The following is a 25,394-nucleotide window of genomic DNA, read 5'->3' as shown; positions in this document are numbered from 1 at the left end:
CTAATTTCTAAATGGACTCTCTTCCTCACTGTAATAGCAAAGTAATGCTTATCTTACACTATGACTTTAAAGAGGGAGATTTCCTGCTGACAATTCAACTAAGATGTGGCAAAGAGGAAACTGTGCTATTAAAATATGTAGCGTCACATGAACAGCAGTGTTTCATATATAGTGCTCTTCCTCTCCATCAACACCTTACTCATTTAAATCCTAAGCTTGCAAACCCAGATTGTGTGTGTAAGTGTATCTACTGAGCTACTTTGCTGCAAAAATCCCTTCACAAAGTTTGGACTCAAAATTGCAACTCTTGGACAAGAAACAGTTCTATGTGTTAGTGCCTAAAGAATAACTAGCATCATTATCAGAGGGGCAAAGCATGCTTGTTTTAAAAAAAAAAAAAAAAAAAAAAAAAAAAATGCAAACCACAAAACCCACAACCCACTCACGTACTCTCTCCTTGGAACTTACTTCCAAAACACGTAAACAGGCAAAAGAGAACTGGATAGAAAAAGCCGAAGCAGATGCTCAGAACATATTCGTGCACAGCAGCTGATACTGTGAAGACAGATAGCATAGCTGCTGCTTTGAACTTCTTACCAAAAAACTGGAAAAGAGAAGAATACCAAATATTATACATACATGAAATGCTAAGTGCTTTACAGAGCACTGTGGATTTTAGGTGTTTTGCTTAGGGCATATTTCTGATCTCCTGCGTAAGTACTCAGGTTGAGCCCACTCATGAAATATCTATCACAGCTCATCAAAATAGTGCAACATCAGTTCAGACTGTTGGGTCGATCCTCACATTCTTACATCTCAGACCCACATTTTGCAGACATTAAAGACTTGGAAATGAGCAATGGATTTCTAAAAAGCACAGTGGCTACCCGCAACAGCTGAGGCAAGATATTCTTTTGCTTCTCAGTGGACAGTGATGCTGCATCTTGACAAATGTACTCTCTTCCACAGTAATTAAATGTTTAATTAACAAAACAAAAGAACACATTTTCTTTTACTCACCCAAAGGAAGTCCCTGTAGGCATAGTAATAGAGCCAGTCATGTACTACCACATTCCAGGTCCGGTAGTAGTTTGCATAGGAAGTGGAATTCCACCAGTCCTGAAAGCACAGTTGAAAGACTATAAATGTCATTAAGCATAAAATATTCTACAGGTATTTTCTAGGATACCAAGTTGGAAAATATTGATCAGAATAGTACCAAGCTAATGTAACAAGACGTGCCATGAAATAATGCTTTCCACTACACTTTCAACATTTCGCTCTGTGTATCAAAGTTTGGTTTCATCCCAAACTGCAGTGGCTGAGATGATAAATAATAAAAAGTGTGAAGAGAGCTATTGGGTAGGACCACTGGCTGGTTCTGTTTGCTCACAGAGTATGTTACCTTAAAAACAATTTAGACTGCCAAGTAGAAATCAGATTGGTTTTACAGCACAGCAACAAATCTAAGTCCTAGCAGCATAAAACAAGCAAAACCCTGCGGATGCCTTGTTTGGTAAAACAATACTCAATTTCCTCATCCTTCCTTTTCATTAGGAAAAGGAATTTTAGAAGCCTTATAAACTGTGACTCCTCTTCTTACCTTGTAAAACATCCTATCTGCAAAGCGCAGCATCTCGGCAAATGCATTGAGCCAACAGTGAAGGAACGCAAAGAAAACCAGGAAGAGAATCAGTACACCTAGAAACAAGGTAGATTCAGACTGTTTTTGCAGTGTTCTTCCCCAGCCATAAGCAAGAGCATGTAATACAGTTAAGATTGTTCCTATAGGCACTGACACAGATGAGCATTGTAATACCTATACAAAAAAGTAAAAGCATTATAGCTAGAGTTCCACAGAGCCTAGAATTTGACTTTGAAGAGAGTTAAATTTAAACCCAAGTTTTTGGGGTTTTTTTTGTGCTGCTGATTCTAAAGGTTAACACCATAACGCTGTCTTAAGTCTGCCCACAAGACCTCTTTTGCTGATCTTTGCCTGTCATGAATGCACTTCATATGAAGCACTTCCCCTCCCTTCTGCCTCTTCCATAAACATAATAGTCACTCACAAATCTAGGTCATACCTGGCAGAATGGAATTGAAGATGCAGAGGACCAGCCCTCGAAGATTGAAGGTTTCTTGACTACTGTTGTGAAACTGAGGAATGCAGAGCCTCACAAAGATGTAGTAGGCATAAAAAAGTGAACCAAGCACCTGGAACAAAAAAGAAAATGATTTCATAAGAGAAATGCACAATTAACACACCCCCACTTGACAACTCTGGGACAGGAACAGCATCTGGCAAAACAAATGGAAATACTTTTATTTTACATTGCTGTCAATAAAATTCCCTAAGGGTCCAGCCAGAAAGTAAGCCACAACCATCTCTATAGCACATTGAAAGCCAGGAGCAGAACCAACTTGTCTTTACTACTACAGCAGCTCTAAGTTTCTCCTAGTCTTATCAATTCAGAAGTTATGACACAGATTTGTGCCAAGGCCAAAGAAAGTACCCTTGATCTGGGCCCTAGTCAAGGGCAGAAAAACCAGATTTAACTACAGTAAGTATTTTTCAAATATTAAAGCTTACTTTTCTTTTATCCCAAAGGGGGTGTTTACAGGCCAAATCACCTCAGGCCTTCTTTGGCTAATGAACCCATGTTTTGGATTAGGGTCAAAATGCAAGTCACTGCTTTAAATGCTCTGACTGCTGTAAGCCAGGTGTGTGCTTTGCCACCCTCTTTTGTCGAAGTGCAAGCAGCCAAAGGCCTTTTCATGCCTTTTAATTGTTTTGCTTTTTAAACCATGAATGCATTGTGTGAAAGTAAATGTTTCCATCACACAAAGCCACTACTTGGAAACACATCCACAAGAAGCTATTGAAGCTCATATCCAGAAATGTCAAGGTCAGGTCAACTTTAAGCTCAAATAAGCACTGAAGATTTGGACCCCAGGCCTCGTTGTTTCAAAATTGGTCCAAATATCTCCTGACAGGTAGCTGTGCCAGTGCATTACAATACAGTATTAGTGTAAAGAAAGAGGGCCAGAGCATGGATACTGCTCTCCCCACATACACGCAGCTTTTGTTTGTATGGAATGGACTCTAAAGGCTTGTTTAAAGCAATTACTATTTTTTTCCCCTCCTTGATACAACCATTAGTGCAGCATAATCACTGTTTCTTTTTTTAGTCATTAAAAAGTATTCTATTCTGGTAAGCCCCCACCAAATAAACAATGATTTAATGCCAAAGGGAGAACTGCTGAGCAACACAGTTTAGATAACTTCCAAAAGTGCATTCTTCAGAAAGCTGCACTACTCACCTGTGCAAATTTGGTAGCTACATAGCCCCATCTTATTGTGGGATTCCTAGGAAAAAGAACACATGATATCATATCTAAATAGGAGCTCAAAGCAGGAAAGACCTCCCTTCAGTTATTGATTTTACTGATCTATACTCTGAGAAAAAATGGGGCTTGAATTCCAGAGTTCTTAATCTCCTGACATCCAAGAGACGTCTGCCCAAATTGCTGGTTCTCCACTTTCAACTACAGCAGGACAACTACAGCAATTTCGTAAATGGAAAAGTATCTGGAGGGCAGCATTATGCAATTACGTAGGAGGTGGTAAGCTGCCCAATAGTCATGTAAAGGACTGCTGACTTGACAATTGTCAATGTGCAATCCAGCAAAGCACAGAAAAGTTTGGGAGTTCCCAGTTTTAAAGGCTTCAGCCTACCTCCTCAAACTCAAGAGGCAGGGCTGCTTATTAGCACCACATAAAAACAACACACAAGCCTACTGCAGGAACTGTGCATCATCAGATACTCAGTAGCACGCTCTTAATTTGTTTCACTTCAAGTGCACTTCCCAAAGAAATAAAACCAGAACTGTAAAGCCAGAACACTATTAGGGTTAGAGTGAGTTTTCAAGACCAAGCCCTGCCCTTGCCGGGTTACTGACTTAACCACATGTTTATGAAAGCTCTAACGCATAAATTGAACCCATCACATCCAGGGATGCTTAATGTTGGCTTCAGGTTTTAGACTACTTTGATGTTCTATTGGTGTTTCTTACATTACCTGGGATAGTTGTCTCTGTAGATGAGGGTGGGAGCAAAGAGGAAGTACAGGTACTGAGAAATTCTGGGAATAGGTACTGTGCCTGGAAGGGGGAATAAAAATTAAAAAAGAAAACTCTGCAGTCTTTTTGCTTACTCATGCTTCAGTTTCCCAGTACTCTTTCACAACATAGAACCTTTACCACATCAAAAAACTTCAGTCTGCAACTAAAGGTATGGGATTTGCAGAAAATAAACCAAACCAAGACGACCCGTCAGATAGAATTGCCAGGAAGCATAGTTTACAAATGAGGGTGACTAACAGTAGTGCAGTGCTAACACTTCGGTATCACATTTATTTTCCTGGAAGATGAAGCTGTAAGGCCTGTATCAACATGTGGGTTCATGTTCTGCTCTGGCATGCCTTACTGAAAGAGCTTCTGTGCCTCTACAGTTGGCGTCATTTCAACTAGAGCACTGAACTGGAGGTATGCAGGCAGTCTCTAAATACCTTTTGCTCTTAAAAGCAGAAATAAGAAATCATGTTGAAGAAAGACTTAAGATGCAAAGATGACTTGCACCTGAACAACAGTCTAGCTCACTGCCTAATACCAAATGAAAAGGTTCAGGCTGAAATTATGATGCAGAAGGCCAGCTTAGAGCCTCGTGACATCTCCATCCAAAGTCACCTATTCAAATTCTACCTCTCCAATTCAGAAGGGGAGCTCAGAGCAATGGAGAGGAAACAAGAGCTGGTTATGCACTGCTACCAAAAGTAGTATGGCAAGTTACTCACTGGACTTGTCCTTTACAGAGGACAGGACTCTGGGTACATTTTCCCGGATGAATGAATGAGCCTTCATAACAAGACGAACCTGTAAGACCAAGAGCGCATCAGTTTAATATTCTCACTTTCCCAACTTCTCAATAAAGACTGGATCAAGCATTTAAAGCAACATCTTCAACATCTTTGTTTCTCTCCAATTTACCCCTTTTACAAGGAAAGTCTTGAAACCAACTCCTTGAAGTTAGATGTGTTCTACAGCAATTACCACCATATTGGAATAAGGTGGCACCCCGCACAAATAGTCCACAGCTGCCAAACAGGGTTTTTTATTTAACACTGAAGGACCAAAGGGAGGGCTAACCCAAAGTTAATTCTTCAAACCTACGCTCACCTCTGACCATCCCTGTTGTAACCCAATGGTCTGACCAGTCCTCCACACTCTTGCACTCTTCCTCCCACTTCCCCCAAATAAGAAAATTCCACTTTCAATAATGTTCTGACTACAGGACAAAGACAGTTACTTCTTGGGAACAGAAAGGGAAACAGGAACCACTTGCTGACTATGTACGTCTGCTTTTCTTAGTTTTTTCTTAAGAGGAATATCATAGCTTCCTTGTGAACTATGGCATAAGTCTCTCAAAGTTGGATTTAAGCAGTTAGAAATCCACAAGTCAACTAGAAATCAATGGAATTTCAGCCTCAAAGTATGTTCAGCAAAAACTCACAGCAAAATCTTAAACACAGGGTAAAAAAAACCAAAACAAAAAAAAACCCCAAACAAACCAAAACCAACCAAACCAGGTTTCCAGGTCAAAATGAAGTTTACTATCTACTTTTTCTCATTAGACTTGCTGCATGTAAGTCTGTTTTCAAGTCAAAGACAAACTCCATCCACAGCCCTGGCTTAATTTAATGACTAAAAGCAACACTTGACTCCTTAGGAAAAAGGACACTTTCCGTTTTGAAAACAAGATTCAATACATCCAAAGATACTGTGTAGGGACTTACCTGTTCCAGTATTACAATGAAACGGGAAGCTGGAGGCAGGGCATACGATACAGCAATATAGGTTGGTCCCAATCCGAGCCCAGCTGTTTGGAACAGTGTGAACAACATTCCATAGCAGAGAGAGCGGATTGCCCGACGAGAGGAACTGCAATAGCCTTGGGCCCACCAGACAAAAAGGTTGTATGGAACAATAACTGTGGCACAGAACATGCACAGCCAAGTACAGAAGACGATTGGGAACTTTCCAAAAACAAAGACCAACAGGTCAAATCCTAGGACCAGCCTAGAAGGCACAAGGAAAGAGACAATATTTGGTGTCCATTGTTTCATTAGAAATACTTCAACTCCAGTAAGAGGCTACAAAATGCAAAGCTTCCAGATGATAATTGTTTCACAGTGTAGACAGACGTGACTGTGGTGATTTTCAGCTCAGAAACTGAGGGCTGCCTGTGGCAGATTTAAGTGACCAACCACAAGCGCATCAAAAAGTAAAAGACAAAGGACTCATGCCATCAGTGCTGTTAGGCACAGCTTACCTTCAAATCCCACAGGGTTTAAGCACATCTTTAAGATTAGCATGTGCTTTAGAAGTATGCTCAAGCTCATCTCTACCAAGCATGTGACTAAGCAATCCACTGCTGAACCAGGGTCCAAAAGAGCTTTTGAGGAACACTCCCAGGACATCATTCACTACTACACAAAGAATCAGTTCTTCACAGGAGTTTAACATCTAAAGAGGCTTTTCCCCACCTCTATAGGCATGGAGGTATTTTAACACCCAGCACTTAAACCTAGTTTAATTCTGCTTTGTGAAATCTGTAGGCATTCTACATGGATTCAGTTTAGAGGTCACCCAAAAGGCTTAGGGTCATTAGATGGTCAGTCCAAATACGTCCAAATGGCATGCATCAGGTACTTTGGTTCATTAATCAAGCTTAAAACTAAAGGATGTTCAACCTTACTATCAAAGTCACCAGTGCTTGCTCCTATGCATAAGCAGCTCCTCTTCTCTGACCTTAGTTTAGAAGGTAGTATAAAGTACACCAACACAACTTATTTGTTCCCATGTGGAGGCTCAATTGCAAACAGGATCCAAATTATCAGATCTAGTGGAGAACACAGCAATAATTTTCTTATTATTTTAAGTAATCAGAGAATCCAGCTCTATTATTTGTTTTAGAGGTAAATATCTCTTCTCCTCCAATGTCCATACACTAAGTTAGGATCAGCTAAACAATATTTAATGGTGCACGAGCCTGTTCTTGTAACTAGACAAGAGGGACAATGATTACAATCAAGATACAGCTCTAGTTTTGTACACTGAAGATTGGATAATCAGCAAGATAAACATGTAATCCTACTTGTGTACATGGAATACAGCTTGCCAAGATACTGTTTAATGCAACAAGCAGGCGTGAGGAAACCAGTCTTTCATTCTTGTTTACAACTGGCTACCTGCAAAGCGCAGTCTTAACAGAGTGTGCCAATATCCTTGAGATTTTTCCCTAGGGAAAACAAAAAGTTCTATTTTTATTTAATCAAAAGTACACTGTTCCAGAACTGTTATTTTTAAGCAGAGGAAGGACTGCTGAAATATTAGTTTTTCTAAACCCAGCCCTCCTTCAAGCAATGCAAGCAGCTGAAAGCTACCACTTCATTAAAGATGTTCAACTAAAGCAGTCTACATTCAATGATGACCCCTCCTTTCGCCAGTCTTGGGAGGAACTAAGCATGTTAGGCCAAATTGTGCTGGCCACAATTCTCATGGAATACCTGTAGGATTTTCCTAATATCTAGCTTGAAATTACCATATACCCTGAACAGTAAATTCCAGCGTATATTCAAAGCATATCAAGTTTAAAACCCTCCTTCCAACAATATCTCACAGAAGTATGCCCCCTTCTTTCTGCTCCACTCTGCAGTTTCATGTGGCTCTGGGGCTTTGGAAGCAAGCATTTCCCAGCCCTGATCCCTGTCTTTCCAAAGCATTCTTACCTTCCTTCATCAATGAAGTCTACTAGAAGTGTGCTGAGGATGAAGACAATGAGAAGAGCGATGAACATGTGGTAGATCGTCCTGATGTGACTTACTTCAAACAGCTCACTAAAGGAGAAATTCAAATGCTATCAGGCCATTCCCATAGTACATCATGCCTCCAGTAGTTTAGCTTTCAGTGTGTTTCACAGTGGGGTAAGATGACATCACTGCCATCCCAATTCAGGAGACTAAAAGTTAATGTAGAATTTGAATGCCAGTCTACACAGACACATTCTCAGTTTATCCTCAGACAAAGAATAATTAGCCATTATCTCAGCAGTACTGAGAGGACTGTAATTAAGGTTTGCATACAGGGAAGCCTGCAGGCAGTAGTAGAGACATTTTAGAAACAGAGAAGCTTGAACAGATTAGTCCACATGGGTTTGAACATGAGGCCACAGGTGGTGGTGGGGAGAGCCCCTCAAATCAAAGCCTAGTTAGTTTGCTATCTGGAGTATTTTCAAATAATTTGATTGAAAATGTGGAGTTAAGTTACTCACTCTAAAAGGGACCTCCTGACAGTAAAGATTTTCCCATGTTCTGGAGGGGCTCTCAAGGTCCTGCAAACAAAGAGGAGAACATTTGAGACAAGAAAGGAAATAAGGCTTTCAGGCAACATTCTTATTATAGGAACACCTTAAAACTGACTTACCTGGCTTTGTGCAGTTCCTTCTCTGAACAGGAAGCTGGGAATAGGGAGGCTGAAGATGAGGAATCCAGGAGCGCCGATTTCGCCACCAAATTGTTCACAAACTCTGTGAAGTGACTGTCCACTTCCTTCAGGAAAGCTGGCTTCAATTGCTGATAGTAAAAACAGAGCAGAGAAGTGGTTAACTCTCTGGATGTATTTTTTTTTTTCTTCAAACATTCATATTTCTTTTTATCCAGGAGCAGGACAAAGCAAAGCATCAAGAAAACATTCCTGTAGCATCTGCCAACAGTTGGAGCCAACTTGAAAAAGACCAGGGGCTTATCCTGGTCTGTTCACACACCTCAGGCCAAAGGACTTTGAATAATAATAACATGTACCTTCTCCATCAGATGCAACACAGAAGCAAAGTAAACATACCGATCTCCATGTGCATGTCTGGAGCAGCAAGTATTTTACATATTTTATAGTGCCAAGAAGGTTAATAAGTGAGCCCCAGAAAACACTTCTTAATTTTAACTAGTTACACCCTTAGCATACAAAACAAGCACAAGATTATTTACTTAGGAGCCTATCTAGTGCTCCTGAGGGGAAAATGGACCTTCTTATGCTTATGGCTAAGCAATCACCATTGATGTTCCCACACACTAACACAGAGGCGATCTCAATGATGTGACTGTAGGAAGGACCAAATTTATCCTTCCACTGCTACCACTGTTTGGATGAAAGCTTTCATGTATCACTGAAATTACAAAACTGGCAGAAAACTTTTAGTAGAGCAACAGACAGAGTAACATGGCTAAGCATTTAGACTGAGCAGTGAGAGACAAAAACCTGGTGGGCAGCAAGACTGAAGTTCAAGAATTCATGGGATCAAATATCCTAGCTGAATCTCTTACATTCCCTTTTGTTCAGTCAGCTTTATATAGGTTATCTTCTCTGTTAACAGCCAATTGTGACAATGTTGAACTATTTTTAGCCTATTCTTATTTTTCTTCTTTCATTTTAATACACAAAAGCAACTTCTGAAGCATGTGGTTTACTAGAGGCCTTGACTTCTAAGGGTGCATCAAAAGCCAGAGATGAGCACACCTCTCTACCACCTTTTTAAAAAAATGTACCGATACAGGGGAAAAAAATAAAGGCGGCAATCAGCTGAGGATAGAGCACAGAACACCCTGCCCAGAGACTGCTTGCTTCAACTGAGAAAGAGTTTTTCTAGAAAAAGAAAAACATTACTTAGCCCTCCCAATAATAAGTTATCTAGACAAGGGCTACGATTAATCTTCAAAAGGCAGTTTGTAAAATGATACGATATTCTTACATCGCTTTCATCTTGCCTAAAGATGAACATGTGTAATTCATTCCTGTATTTTCCTGTCTGAAATATAGTTAATCTACTACCCAGTCCCATAACACAAACTTTCAAAGACCTGATCTCCCACACCCCAGGCAGAATTTTTAAAACTAGATGCATTTAGGAGAAACTTAATAAAAAAAGTTCAGTTACTTATTTCTGCAGAAAGTGCTACACAGAGCCCTGGAAAGCTTTTTGTTGCAATGCAAATTCTCTTACTCTTTATATGCAGAGAGGATCCTGACGTTTGCACAGTGGCTTAAGTGTTATTCTTATGACTAAAAAAAGAAGTAAGCAAGATGTATTTCCTCAATGAAAGAAAAAGGCAACATGTGTTCACCGTATTGCAGCAAGAACTTTGGGAACCTAAACCCCTAAGATCTCTGGCACTTAAGAAGACAGCGATTTATAAGACTTCTGAGAATTCAGTTCCTTAATGCCAACTCCTCAGACACCAAATGGCTTTCCCAATACTAGAGCATAGTGATGAAGCACGAATGAAAGCCAACCACTGAGTTTCTGAACCATAAGCCTTTTGAGAACACTCTGACAGATAGCCATCATCTTCAGCACAGGAGATTGGCAAGTTTCAAGACATTACTTCAAATCTAATTGCCTACTGCGTTCTGTTTTTTTATGCAAGTCCCTGCTACTACCAACATTTGTCTGACCATCCTTTTGCCTGGGATTTTCAACTGGCCCCCAGATTCAAGGTCCAAGTTTTCCTACATACTAACTATGTCTCATTTTGTCTAGTCTTCCTAATGATTAGCTGCTTTAGAAAAACGTACGTTTCCCCGATCACCTTCAGAATTCTCAACTGCTACCTACTTCCTAATCTTTAAGGCTCAAAAGTAACAAACCCAAGGAATTCATTTGCAAGGAAAGAGCCCGGAAGTTGTGCACACAAAGTTCTTTCCCTCAAAAAGGCATTTGTGACACTTGAGCTCATTTGTCAGTAAGTGTTCATGTTTCAGTGCCTAAAATTTATGCTAAAGAAAGATGGAGCTGCATTGTTTTTGTTTAAAAAGAACAGGTAAAGGTCTAAGAAAAGAAGGAAAATACAGATAACTGAAACTGGATCTGTTAGCTGCAGCAGGGATACGTTTGCCTCTCACAGAGACCTCATACCACAGCTATGCTTTAAGGGGTCTGTTTCCATGACGGACATTTGTCATCCATGATAGATCCTCCATTTTCCAGGCATGTTTGGATCGATTTTCTACAGTAGGTCACAAAAAAACCCCAAAACAACCCAACAAAAAAAACCAAAACCAACTAAGCTAAAAAGCTCTCTCTAGAAGCAAAACGTGTAGACTAACAAAATACATTAATAGATGATGTATTCTTACAGAATGCTACTGTCTAATGTCAAAACAGCCAAGCAAGCAAGTTGAATTCTGGCAGGAGATACAGACACACATAAAACCAGAAGACCCTGAAGTCAAGATGCATCAGAACTTGACATTCCTCCTGTATCATAGTGGTCAGATCCAGAGAGAACTCTTGAAACAGAAGCTGCAGTAGAAGCAGCAGATTAATATTTAACTTAATAAAAACATTCTTCCCCTATTTGGCAGCTGCCAGTATAGAATAAACAAGTTTCACCAGTGCTTAATGAAACAGAAGCTCTTAGGAGTTGGCTGCTCTTTGGTACCATTTTTCTCGGAGGCAGAGGATTGTCTCTGCAAGAGATGTGGACTTGTTCCTTTAAAAACAGAAGGAAGAAATCAGTGGGAATTGTCAGTGACCAGTACTTTGCAGAAGTCAAGCATTTGCCTAGACCTCTGATACCCATCACCTAAAAGGTTTGAATTGCAGTTAACCTTTGTTCAGTGGTTCACACAGCAAAAGGGCCAGGAACTCCAGGAATTTTGCAGTAGATGGAGGTTTTTACTCAGGCTTATAGCTATTACTGTAGCGTTGAGGCACCTTAAGCAAATTTGCAAGCTGCCTAACTCAGGGTTTAAAACCTGAAGTCCCCATGTTTTGGGAGAAACTTCAGTAATTAAACTGCCACTGACCCTGCTGGTTATCTTCCATTCTCTTTGCAGCTAAGAAAACACTATCTACAAACCAGCATGTCTCAAAGCTGGTGGACAGAAAAAAAAAAAAAAAAAATTTAGGAACAAGAGACATTCCTGGGGGGGAAAAAAAAAAAAAAAAAAAAAAAAAGAAATTCCAAGATCGAGTTGTCCCTTTGCAATCAGCTAGTGTTCCCTGGAACTTACAAAGCAACATGTGCTTACGAGTCAGAGCTTTCTTGTGCAAGCATCTGTTGCCGACATAGTGATGTGCAGTGGCTGTTTTGTCTGCAGAGAAAAGATATGAGGCTTGCTCTATCATGTCCTCAGTAAGAATCATTCAGAGAAGACAACATACAAAATAGAATTCAGAGCTGACGATCCCTTGAATGGGCTGAATTTTAGGAGTTTCAGCACAAAAAGCAGCACATCCTTTGCAGAAGACATTTAAATACACTTTAGTTATATCTGTTACAAATTATACATCACCTATAGAGGTGAAAAAAAGACTAAAACAGGAAAACATCCCAAAGGTTCAAGATATTTTTCTCTGTCTTATAAGTAACTACTCCCTAAAATTCATATAAGGCTGGCACAATTAGATTACTTCATCTTTATCATGGAATTCTCTGCAATAAAATGAAGTAAGAGTACAGGACGATTTGCCCTGAAGAACATGCGTGCTACAAAACAATGGTTAACAAGAAGGGTGCAGTTCATTGTTAGCTGACTTCATTTAATTTGGGCACAAATCACCTAACATACTCTAAGACAATGGCAGCTCACACAGACAATGTTAGAAATACCCAGTGCTATTTTCTTTGAGGTTATTGCTCACTGACAAAAACAGTGGGACCAAGGCTCAGGAAGGTCATCTTCATAGCCAGGGCAAAAGAAGCTGTGGGATACACACTATCCTTTATCCAACGGATAGCAGGACACAGCATTTTAAAGACTAAATATGCAAGCAGGCTAGCTGATAATCACACCGCCAAGAGTTAGCAGTAAGGGAAGTTCCATTTTATTTACAGGCCTCAAAGTTCATTCTTATCTTTGGACTTCAATCTTCACGGTCAAGTAAGGCAACTGCATTTGATAATACTATCCCACTTGTGCAAAGCATAGGAGAGGAGGGGGGAAGAAAGAGGGCTGTATAAAAGTCACTGCATTCAAGCTATGACTGAGTAGAGTTATCTGTGTTCCAGGACTAGTGACTCCCCAAAAGACATCCAGGGTCAATTACCCCACTCCTCCCCACAAGCAAGCACTAAAGTATATTTACCTCAGCTTCTGCTATTAGCTGCATTTTCCTTGTTATCACATGGTCAACATCAACCCGGCCTAAGGAAGGAAGCAAACATTTAACATTTGCATTTTCAGTGATGTGAGCTGCATGTCTGAAAACACAGAAAGCACAACACATTTAGTCACTGATTTTTCATTAGTTCTTCTGAATTCTAGTAAGGTTCCAGTAAGTTCAAAACAAAGCTGCAGGAAATTCACAAGCTATGACCAAGTATTGTAAACAGCCATTTAGGATTACAGCACTATAAGGCAGTCAACAGCTGATAACATCCTACATTTTCGAAAGCTTTATTTTCAGCAACTCTACAAATCTTCCCAAGGTCCCTAAACATATTCAGCCTTGAAACACCAATAAAAACAACCCTTCGAAGGTCATATCCAAGTGTGTTGATCTTTTATCAGAGCTTTATCTTATGCATAGTGAAACAGACACAAGATTAAGTTGTCTGGAGGTCTCTACATCGCCAATGACCAGGCAGTCAAGTCACAACTGTAAAATACCACAACAAAATACTGTCTTCAGCTTTGAAGACAGGCTAAATGGCAAGTTGGAAGGTTATCCTGTGTTCAAACCTGGCTATTCCCACTCCTTTCATCCCCCCACATATCAGCCTGACTGTATTCTTCAATATGTTTCATTACTTAAGCAAACAGCCAGGTCTAACCACACCATGAACATAATCTGATTTTTATCATTACTAATGCCGCTGGCTATTATGTAATTCCTCAGATATCCCCTTTCTTTTGCATAAAGAACTATACAGATCTGAGATGCCTCTATTATATCAAGAGGAACAACATAAATGAATTAGACATTTCAGACTAGCTGAGTTTTAAGACAAGGTTTGTCTGCAATGGTTGTAGAGTGCTAGCAAGCAGCTGACATTTCACTTCTCCAATAAGAACAACACAGAAGACAAAGTTACTTAAAACAGAGTCTTGCAAATGACGGAAAAGATTAAGGCAGCAGTACCCACCCCCCTAAAATACTAGTCACAGTGAAAAGATTGCAACAAACCTTGTCTTGTTAACGTCCTTTGGCAATTACAGCTACAACAGTACCTTACACAGCAACAGTGGCAAGCATTACAACTTGCACGTTCAGTTTCTAAGTAGCTCTTTTTAAAAAAGAGGGTACTGAACTGCTTCCTTAGTAATATTCCAGGGAACATGAACTAACAGATTTGCCACAGAGGTGCCAATGTTGTGTTACGCTGCTGTGTGACAAAATAGATTTTTAGTAATATCAAGGCTCATAACACGGCCTCCTTGTATGCGCACAGCCTATGCACACAAAATACAGTGTGTTGTTTTCACACGAACAACTGCTTCATCAGACTAGTGATGCACACTAGTCTGAAGGTGCTCTTATGAGCAACCAGTTGTAAGAAGCTTAGGTAGACCTGCTTCAGACATGACTCCAATTCCAACACTGGAAAAGAGTTCAATGAAACTAGAGACTTTGTCTTCAATGAAGCTATGCCAGGCTGTTAGCATCAATTTCCTTGTCTATAAAAACTGCTATGCAAGCTATAGACTTAAGAACAGACCAGCAACAACTTACTCAACTGCCTTGTAATGCAACAACAAATAGGGAAACTGTTTAACACCATCAATTTTTGGCTGCAGGCAAAGATACATTTTTACAAAAATAGGGTCCCTGGTTGCTAAGCATCTCACCTCCAAGTCAAAAAAAAAAACCACAAACCAAAAACCTCAGCATTTAGACTCATAATGTTGTTACACTTGCAGAACACAATTTGAGTGTAAAATACCACTACAGAGTCCCCTGTCCCACTCAGCTCGTGCACTTTGTCTCAAATGGATTCTTCCCCAGTTAACTAAAAAAAAAAACCAAACCCCAAACAGGTGGTTGCACAAGCAGCAGAACTGTATCCCCTTCATATCACCTCAACGGCTCTACTCCCTCACTGTCCCACTCCACAACTGTATTCACAGCCCTCTCCCCCCATTACTACTGTGCTAAGAACCACCTTGTGCTCACCTGCTAGAAAGCAGGCCAGAGCCGTTGAGCTCACAGCACAACTAACCTTTTCCTGCAAAAAAAAGTACGTATTTGTGTCTCTTATCCAGCTGCCAGTCTTCAAGACTATCATTTTTGCTTGAAGCTGTCCAATGCAGCCAAAGAGGACAGCTAATGAGACTTAAGGAACTGCACTATTTCCTCTGTAAGCCAAGCTAAAAATAAACAACCACTGCTTTGACCATGTATCTCCTGTCAGATCTTGCATTCAAAGCCTCAGTTACTGTAACTATCCAGGAGTGGATCACTGGAAATAAAACATCCTTTTTGACTTACAAAGCCTTGACGATGCATATAGTTTTACAGATACCTAATGTACAGCCTTAAGAGTTGTACAGGAAATGAGGCCAGTCTCTGACCTGCGGATACTGTAATTGTGTGCAATGTCCTTCCTATCACTTTATTCATGCACACACTAGTATGTATGCACAGACTAGACTAGAAACATGGAATCCTTTAAAAGGTTTTTAAATCAAGATCTCCATGTCTTTTGTATATGCATCTCAAAGTAAAACCACAAGCTTACACCTGTAAGCTTGTTGCTTTTTTCCAGAACAAAAAGAGCCTCCTGTAAAAGAAAACCCAACACAACAACTCGTTCTGTTGTGTTGCACCACCCCACAATCCCAAGCTGTGTCACAAGGCAGATACCAGAGAACACATCATCTTCTTGAATCATTCATCTTCCATTGTGCAAGCTGCTACTTATGTTCTGTGAGGTCACTCTAGAAGAGAATCACCACATGATTTTGAGTCTAAAAGGAATTGCACACTGCAGTGAAGTCCAAATCCTCATTTTCCTTTGACACTGGCAATGAAGACTGCATCCCTCTCTGTCACTTTGGGTTTGCAGCATCATTACAAAAATGAACTCAAGACTGCACAGGACAAGCAAGCACATCTTAGCATTTAAAACTAAATTTGGGATGGGATATCGGATCAATTTGAGAGGGGATATGCCTTAAGAAAACAGGAAATATATTTAAAGTCATAAGAAAGAAAATCTCCTTTGAAGACTAGTAAGAAATAGTAGCAAATTTCACAGGAAACTGAAGCAGGGTTTGCTTTGAAAGAGCTTTGCGCACAGAGAGAAGTTTAACTTAACTTAATGGGAGTTGTGTTCCGTTCCCATCAGCAAAGGTGCTGATAAGATCTTTAGCTGACCACTTGCATTGGGCTTGTAGAAACTGATCCTTGCAGGATGTGACACCTCTGCACAGCCCAAATTCCAAGCAGGTTCAAAAGTTGGAAGCAAAAAGGTTGAGCAATTTAAATGTAAGCTTTGTTTCCCTAGGAAACCCGGCTAATAAATGATCACCTGAAGATTGAGAAAGCTTTTTATTGTTGAAAACTTGAGCAACTTCAGTTTCATAAAAGATTTACAAACTATCTTTCTTAAAGGATCTCACTGTCCCTTTTTCAACCTACTCTTGTACATGTTACAGGTAAATAACATGTGAGATGACTAGAGAAGCATCCCATTCCTATGATCTGTTAGTGTTGCAGATTGGGATCCAAAAAAACCACCTCCTACGTGAGACACTAGCCAGCAGTCTACTAAGCAAGCTTTCAAAAATTAACTGTGTTAAAAAGAATTAATTTTATTTAACCGCTACAGTCTGCAATTACCACCAAGGGCACATGTGGGAATAAATCATTTGAGTAAAACTGTGGCTTGTGTGCAGTTACAGTTCCAGGCTCCAGTGACTTCACCAGCCACAGAAGCTGCCTGCAGCCCAGCACTCTGAGCCATTGCCACTCAAACTATTTCTGCATTGTGGCAATAAGCTTATTATTGAGCAGTTAGAATGACCTGCGGAGACTACTGCTATATAAATCCCTGCACTGCATTCAAGACAAAAAATACCTCTTTGCAGAAAAGCTAGGCAAAGCACATGACCAAACTTCAGTTTGCCACATGTACTTCAAAAAAAACAAAACCAAAACAACCCACTTCTTGGAACATGCAAGCACACCACTCACGGTTCAGAAGCATTTTCCCCTAATGATGTCAGGATCTGTTTAGTTTCAGGATCTTCATGGAAAGTCACTGATACAAACTGTACCCAATACTGCCCTTCTCTAAAAGGGTTTAAAAATATTACCTTCATTATTTCTTGATTGGAAAACTTACTATTCAAGAGGTTAAAGCAACATAGGCAGAAGGATTTCATTACTGTCAGATGCCTGAACTAAAAGACTCCCTCTCTAAAAACACTAAAGATGTTATCTTTAGGAAAGCAATGTTAAAGCCAACCTAGCACAAGGCTACTGTAAAGAGGGGAAGTCTTCCATATCTGGTACAACATACGTTAATAATTTGATGCTAATAAGCCTTACTCTAACTTACAGTAATTTATTTGGCCATTCAGCAGATAGAGGCAAGTTATGACTGGATTGCTCCCAGAGCTCATCTCATCTGCTTGAAGAACACATAGGCCATAGGCAAGTGCACTGCAGTTGGGCAAGAAATTCAGTTTTGAAAGTCATTTCTATAGGGACACAGCACCCAAACAGCCTCTTCGCTAGCAGAAGGAAGCACCAGTATTCTCTACATCACGCCACCATGTCCACAGGCTCTTCTCAAGAAATTGCTCAGTCTTCAAACCCACAGGTTGCAAAATACGAGAGCCTAGAATCACCAGAATCCAGCTAGTCTCAGACAAGGCTGCTCTGTTTGATCCATCTCCTGGAAATACATCCGAAATACTCAATTCAATCAGCTTAATCCCAATTCACTAATCTGTACAAGAAACAGCCTGTTGATAGAATGAATGAACACTTATTGCTGAGTCAGACAGCAAACCCTAAAGCTTTCCAAATTTCTCTCAGTGTCAGAGCTCCCTCCTCCTACATCTACCAGTAGGTATATACAATTCGTGCAGCGTCATGAACTTTTGCACTGAGATTGATCAATAGTAACCTCTTCAGTGGAAGATAATAAACCCTTTTGAAGATTAGCATTACCAAACAGGCTTACACCAAACAAAGATATGCCACATAGCTTGTTTGCTGATCAGCCTCCAGAGACACTTTTAAACCCTGATTTCTGAGGAAACAAGGGTAAACTCCAAAACCATCAGTTTACTGTTTTGAATGGTCTAATTTTAGCATTTTAGAGGCACTCAGATGTGTGCTTAAGAGCACTTCAAGATCTGCCCATGCAGTTTCTATTATGTTCAATCTAGGTAAGTTTTCCTGCAACTGGTACTGCCTGATATCAATATCTCCTTAAGCAGAACAGTTTCATATTTCTTTATGTATCTCCAGCTGAAAACATGTAAGACTAATCTTATTAAGGAAGCCCGGCTTTTGACAGGGGATTATTGCTGCCTAGATCACCTCTTGACTCTATGTCAGGACCAAATTAGTTGTTTAAGTATGATACTGGAGCCAATTCAAGGAAGAGAAGTGATATATGAGACTGAAGTTCAGCTACTCTGTCAAAGTGAAATTACAGGCTGAATGTTTACAAGACACAAACACACCAAGGGACAGAAGGATTCTTCTGGCAATCTCAAAGCTATTAATATTTCCACATTGCTATAAATTTAGGGGTACCAGAGTACAAACTATTCAGTCTTAGAACTCAGGCAATGAGTCAGTCTTCAAAAGCATTGGTAAGGCAAGAAAAAAAAAAAATCACCTAAACTATACAGATGGAAGAATCAGAGTGAACATAGCTCTAAAGCCAATATACAGGTTAAAGTTATTCCTCTGAACAATTCCAGATCAGTCAATGCATCTGAGTTTTAATGAAAACAGGATAAATGGCCTAAAACTTTCTGTAGAAAGTTCGCGCGCTTCTGGAAGCAAGTCAATTGGCCTTCGACGCATTAACTGTTAAGCTGATTGTGTTTGCTTATCGGAGAGGATCAAGGGTTAGAAATCACATTAGCCATTTAGCTTTTCTACAGAAATAATTACCACAAAGACACTACCACATTTACTTGCATACAAGATACTGTCTTGACCTGGCTGGAATCCCCCGACTGCAATAAACACCCATCTTCTCTAAAATTCTACACAATACCCAGTGTTACACTACATTATAAAAAAAGAGATGTTGCCAGACAGCAGATCATTAGCCTCATGCTGCCTTTGTACACATCAGGACTAATGCCTTAGAAACAGCTATTCAGAAGTGAGTAACTAGGACAAAGGAAAGCGAGAAGTCTATGGCTACTTCTGAGAAATGCTTCAACCTCAGCTGTGTTTTCACAGAAAGCCCTACCTAGTTATGCAAGCACGTTGGACTACATGAAGAGGTCACGATCTGGAACATGTGAGCACCTCAACTCTGTAAAGCTTCAACCTTCATGTCACAGAGTTGCTGATCTAATCCCACTGTAGGAGGAACTCAGGACCAGCATATTCCTCCCAGGCCTATAATGTGGTCAGGCATCAGATTTGGGCCTCCTACCTCCCTGTGGCATTTCTGTTGTCCCCATCTCTGAGCTAAGAGTCTGCAAAAATGGAAGTCTTTATGACACTTCTGCTGAATTGACAGCAACTCTGGCAGCTAAAAGCTACCTAGTCTTAACCAACCAGGATCCCTCCTCACTGTCCCTCACTGCAGTTTGCACTGTATTAAAACACACTGCATTGTTTGAAGCCAACCCAGCAGGCGCACATACACACATGAAAGCTAAGTACACTTCCAAGAGATCTGCCCCAGAATGTTTACTTGCTATGCACATGCAATATTTCACCTGCAGTGACATTACGCCACGTCCTGGAGGTATCACAATGAAAGGCTTTTAAAGACTGGCACACCCACCTATAAAGTGCTAATTATCACAGCTATATTTATTCTTTACCCACAAGCTTGCAAGAAGTCAAATTCATGCATAACAGTTAAGGTGTTTCCTTACGTTAAAGGGTAGAGGTCTGCTTCCCATTATAACTGTTTTCCAGTAGCCATCAGCTCCAGGGAATTTTCTAAGAACAGCATTAATGGAACAGTCCTATTTGATTCAATTAAAATGATTGCACCACCAACAGCTTAACACCCCAGCTCTCCAAGTAGTTTGTGGGATGGCTTTCTTTCCAACGTATTTTTTGCAAAAACAAAACTGACTTGTCCTAAACTTAAATTTGCTCCAACTCCTGTTTCAGTTGAAAGAAGTACTATGAAATAGTGACAATATTCAGGAGCATACCAGCAAGAGTTCTCTCCTTGAGTCACTGGCACCAGGGTTTTGGAACTTATACTCACATGGCACACTCTGTTAAACTAGTCTAGTTTTTTTGCTTATTCTGTCTTCCAAAGAGAAAGAAAACAAGCTGCAATTTCACCGCTAACCTCCTTATCACCGGGCTGGAATGTGGTACAGCATAACCTAGGAATTAGAGACAGACACAGTGCCCACAGAGTCCACAGGCAAAACTGCTCATACTGCCACAGAACTGTCCCTGCAGCTCAATGGACAGGACAGGAAGCAGAGACACTTCCACAAAGCCAACTATAAGCCACATAACTTTTAAGGTAACCACAATACAAATGAACACAAACCCAACTGTTTATTGCTCTATTTTACAGCAGCCAAGGTTGAGACTGGATAGAAAGGAGCTGTTCTGACATTAACAGAGCCCCACAGGAACAGAGAATCATTCTTTGTGGCATCCTACCTCCATTTGTCTGTCAGGATGGAGACACCAGCTTAGCCTGGGATGTTAAAGACGATTTTGTTCAATCCTGAGGAAGCCACATACTTAATGCTTGTAAAGGAAGCAAGGTGAAGTCCCCAGAAAAAGCGTTTACCAGGATTACTCAGAACTGTTGTCAAGATGCATTTGCACCATTTACAGTATTAAAGCATCTCCTCCTCATCACACACAATTGTCCCGTGGCAATTAATTGCTTTCTTTAGTCTAGATCCCTGACAGCAGCACACAGCCTGGAGGGAAAGTTCTGCAGGACAGCACTCCCAACAACCTACACCTGCTGAAGATGTGCAGCTGGTACACAGGGAGCTCCACCTTGGCAGCCTTTCTATGAGCAGAAACACTGAAATGAAAGAGCAAAGAGGCAAGAGCCATGAGCTAGAAAGGACACCTTAGAGAAGATTACATGCCAGAGACACAACTTATCGTAAGTCAGAGTCTCACCATTGCTTGAGTTTTGAAATGACCTCTCACCCTCAGGTCTCCTCTGCATTTCTTCATTCTCGGGGGTCTTGGAGGTTGTAGTGGAGCCAGACTGGCGTTTTCTTACACAGTCTTCACCTGCCATTGTTGCCTAGGTAGACAAGAAAAGAACAGCAGATAATTAACGACAAAAGAAACTAATTTACATTGTTCAAGAATAAATTTACATAGCCTTCTTGACACTAGACTTTCCTACCTCCATTATGAATTCAGCGGAAGGGTAGGGAAATTAAGCACACGCTTGTATTAGTAATTTATTGTGGATCACACTTCCTCTCCCTTACTACAAGCAGTAAAGGAACAAAGTAACCAAACAAGCTTCCCCACCACCACCAAAATATCTCCCCACAGCTCCCCTCCCTCCGAGACCTTCAAAGTACTTAAAATGACTTAAGACTTTGTGAAATCTTTAAAAGGCCAAAGCACCCTTGCAAATGCTCATAGTCAGGTCGGACAGCAAAATTTGTCTTCCAAGAGATCTGGGAGGTTTGCTTTGCAGAATCACCGCATTATTTTGCCTGAGTCAAGCCTTCAGTTCTTACTGGAAGAGAAGCTTCTTCAATAGATCCTTATGCTCTGCTTGGCCAGACAATGGTTGCATCGCAAACCACAGAAAAACAGGAAGAGAAAATCAGGTTTGAACTACGTCAGATTCAATTAGAAAGGTCACTGCTGGGGACAGGCCAGCTATTAGGGAACACCTGAAGCACCACAGCCAGGCTGAAACCAAAATTTTAGTTAATGAAAAGGGGAGAAAGAGATTCTAATTTGGTCACAAATTGACATTCCATCATGCTCTCCAGGAAATTCAGCTCAAGAAGCTCCCAGATGTAGCTACAACCAGGGACACTTTTCAGAACTGGACTTCCAGAAACCCACACAGGCACGTATGTAACCACGGTTTCAAACTAACTCTTCTCCTTTTTGATACATTTTTTTATCTTGGCACAAACTTTTAAATAGACATGTGTTTTGTTGCCAGTGAACAGAATACATGCACCAGCACAGATGAGCTGTTAAGAGACAGGCAAGGAAAATTCATGCACTTACAGAAAAACTAAGAAGGCAGAACATAACTATTTAAGGATGGATTTCCTCAGAATACTGAGGCTGGCACTTCTGCAAAAGGGAAGCAAGACTATGATCAGATGTTTTCAGGACTCTGCTTCCTGTATTTGTCCCTCTAGTAGAACAGTCTCCCATTTTCCTTTCAGGCATCACAGCATACAGGGGAAAAGCCCTTTTGCAACACCAACCAACAAATCACTAATTTAATCACCAACACCATTTCTTGCAGCACTGCCTCTCTTAGCTCTGTCTCAAGAGATCACAGCCAGAACTACAAGCTGTAAAACAAAGACCAGAAAAATGACAAACTTCCCAGCTGGTTTTGTACACCACCTGATAGCTCATACTATTGTATTTTACATAATGAAAAAAGCACTTACATGAAAAACAGAAAGAACCAAGCAAGAACGTGGTAAATCTTCCTAAAGTAACCATGCTCACCAGCACAAAAAGGTAGCTGGCAGGACGTACCCACTTCCTACCAGCTCTGCACACAGTTATTGCTGAAATGCTACTGCCTTTAAACACGAACCAGTCACCATCACGAAGACACTACTCTTACCACTTCCTAGCCTCCCCAAAATCACTTTAGAGCAAAGGATCATTTTGCCCACCTGGGGCTTGCAACTACCTGGAGATGCTGGACAGGCAAACACCTCAATCTTTCTGCTCTAACACAAAAGAGATGCCCCAAACCCTATCAAAGGCTAAGAATGAATCAATCTGATCACAAAATAGGGTCTATAGAAGAGTGGAGGGAGAAATCAAGCTGCCTTATAAGTTCATGCACTAACAAGCTACTCCTTGGGCCACTAGTGAGCCTCTCCACTGCCACCTCCTCCTCCAAATTGCTGTTGTGAGCCACATCTGTCCTTAAAGGTGCAGGTTTTCCAGCTCTAACACAGAACCACAAGTTTAATTCTTTCCTCAGTACACTCTTCATCTTCTTCAAGAGGTTAAGAAGGCACACCCTCCTCTCCAGTGCAGAGTGGTTAGAGTATCTCACTAAAAGACTAACAGAAAGAGGTTAAAAATAAAGAGTTTCAGGATAGGGGAAAAGAAAAATCATGCCTGTGAGGGGGGGAAAAAAAGCTTAAGCAATTAACTTAAAGAGGTATTCATTTCAGATAGGCTTTTCACATCAAAACAAGAACTGTGCTAGAGGAAATACATGAAAACATTCTCCTGGTCTACTTCCCGTATGAAGAGAGGTGTAGCATTACAGTACCTAAGCAACTATCAGCACATCAATGCACGCAGAGGGCATCAGACCTTCCCTCTAATCTCTGCTAGAACTAAATCAATCATGACACAGTGCCAGGATAACTCCTAAATGTTCACTATCACCTTCACAAAAAGAAACCACTCCTCACCATTCGTAAACAGTCCTGCCTTCACCCGCTCAGCACTTGCAGGACACGTAGGACCACAAATGCATCCCATTATCAGATTTCCCAGCAGAAACTCCCTGACTTTATAGGCATGACTGCATTATGGTACTCGTAAAAGGTCTCAGAAACCATGAGTTTCTCCATCTCCCCTTTCGAAACATTGGCAATTATAAGCATGCCTTAGGAGACAAGCAACACCCTATAGGAAGTACATCTTTACATTTCAAAAGGCTTCATAGCACAGTGAGGGCACATCTTCTACCTCCAAAAGCGCTTATACTAATAACCATCCCAAACGCCTTTCATATTTCCAAGGTTTTCCTTCTGCCCCCGGGTATAACATCAACTAGCAGAGCCGGTGTGCCACATCCTCGGTACTGGCAGAGCTCTTTGCGCACTGGGCTGGTACCACAGCAAAGTTAAGGTCATTCCACGGCTCAGCAGCAACGCGCAAAACACTCACCAGAGGAACAGAAAATTAGAAAGAAAGCGGATAAAAAGCCCGAAATCCAGATAACAATGGAGCTGCTTAAAGCACTGCCAAGACTCCGAGCACACCCCAGACCATAAGTCAACTCCCTTCTCCACTAACTCCCTGGAAACAACCGCTGAAGAGTTATGCGTTGGTGCCCGCTGCCAGCAATGAGACCCACCCCCCACCTCCCCCAAGCCCCAGCCCTGAGGGCGGCCCGCGGGGCGCCGCGCCCCTCCCCAAGCCGCACGGCCCTGCGGAAGGGCTCCGGACACAGCCTCCCCGCCTCAGCAGCACCGCGCCGGTGGGACGCCGGTGCCGCGGTACCGCCGGGGTCGGGTCGGGCCTAAAGCCGGCAGCGGGCCGAGCGGCCGGGCTCCCGCGGGACACGCCGGACCGGGCTCAGGGAGCGGCCGCCCTCACCCCGCGGGAGCGTCACCTCAGGGCGACCGAGCCGCTGGCTCCGCGCGCGCCGGCTCCCCGCAGCCGCTTGCCGCTTCCCGCCTCCACCGCGCGCCCGCGCGCCGGGGCCTCTTCCCGGGGCTCGCGCACGTCACCGCGCAGAGGGAGGGGGGAGCGGCGCCGCCGCCTATTGGCTGGGAAGCGTTCCGTGGGGGGGGAAGGGGGCGCGCGGCATGGGGGCAGCGGGGAGCCGGGTGGGAGGCGGCACGCGGCACGCGAAGCGCACGTGGGGCGCGCCCCTCCGCGGCTCCCCCCCCCCCCCTCCGGTTTCCCGCCTTCTCCGAGACCCGCGCCCCCCGGTGGGTTTCCTGTCAGGCGTCGCGGCGGAACGGGCCGCCCCTGCGCCTTACCCCGGCCCTCCGGGGGCAAAACGGACCGCAGAGGGAACGGTGCGCCTCGTCCCCAGGGACACGGGCAGCCGTGGCCGCCCAGCCCGAGATCCCGGGTGCGCTCAGCCAGCACACACGGGCAGGCCTGACCCTGCCCTGAGGACCTCCATCCTCCCCACACACCCCCCGGCACAAGGACGAGTTATTTCAGGGAACTGGGAGGAGGGCACAGGAGTCAAGGCTGGGAGGGCTGC

The 25,394-nt window shown here is 42.1% G+C and overlaps 1 protein-coding gene across 5 annotated transcripts in view; it reads right to left on the bottom strand.

Annotated features, from left to right (window-relative positions):
• SOAT1 (sterol O-acyltransferase 1) overlaps positions 1–25,394 on the bottom strand; it is a 44,522-nt gene that overhangs the window by 4,861 nt on the left and 14,267 nt on the right. For 2 of the 5 annotated variants that reach the window (XM_030495593.1, XM_030495589.1), the window contains exons 2-14: positions 21,380–21,509; positions 13,202–13,260; positions 8,542–8,690; positions 8,390–8,449; positions 7,848–7,955; positions 5,853–6,135; positions 4,854–4,932; positions 4,080–4,161; positions 3,322–3,367; positions 2,085–2,214; positions 1,604–1,701; positions 1,021–1,119; positions 469–604 (exon numbers count right to left, since the gene is read on the bottom strand). In XM_030495593.1, coding sequence (XP_030351453.1) covers positions 469–604; positions 1,021–1,119; positions 1,604–1,701; positions 2,085–2,214; positions 3,322–3,367; positions 4,080–4,161; positions 4,854–4,932; positions 5,853–6,135; positions 7,848–7,955; positions 8,390–8,449; positions 8,542–8,690; positions 13,202–13,260; positions 21,380–21,503 — 1,453 coding nt within the window. In that variant the 5' untranslated portion in view covers positions 21,504–21,509. Of the gene's footprint in view, positions 1–468; positions 605–1,020; positions 1,120–1,603; positions 1,702–2,084; positions 2,215–3,321; positions 3,368–4,079; positions 4,162–4,853; positions 4,933–5,852; positions 6,136–7,847; positions 7,956–8,389; positions 8,450–8,541; positions 8,691–13,201; positions 13,261–21,379; positions 21,510–22,703; positions 22,833–24,772; positions 24,910–25,394 lie in introns of those variants that run through there. The other 3 variants (XM_030495592.1, XM_030495591.2, XM_030495590.1) reach the window with 3 other exon arrangements.

This window comes from Strigops habroptila, chromosome 8, assembly GCF_004027225.2.
Source record: "Strigops habroptila isolate Jane chromosome 8, bStrHab1.2.pri, whole genome shotgun sequence".
NCBI lineage: Eukaryota > Metazoa > Chordata > Aves > Psittaciformes > Psittacidae > Strigops > Strigops habroptila.
Note: the sequence above shows the minus strand (reverse complement) of the source record. Positions and strands in the feature narration are given on the sequence as shown.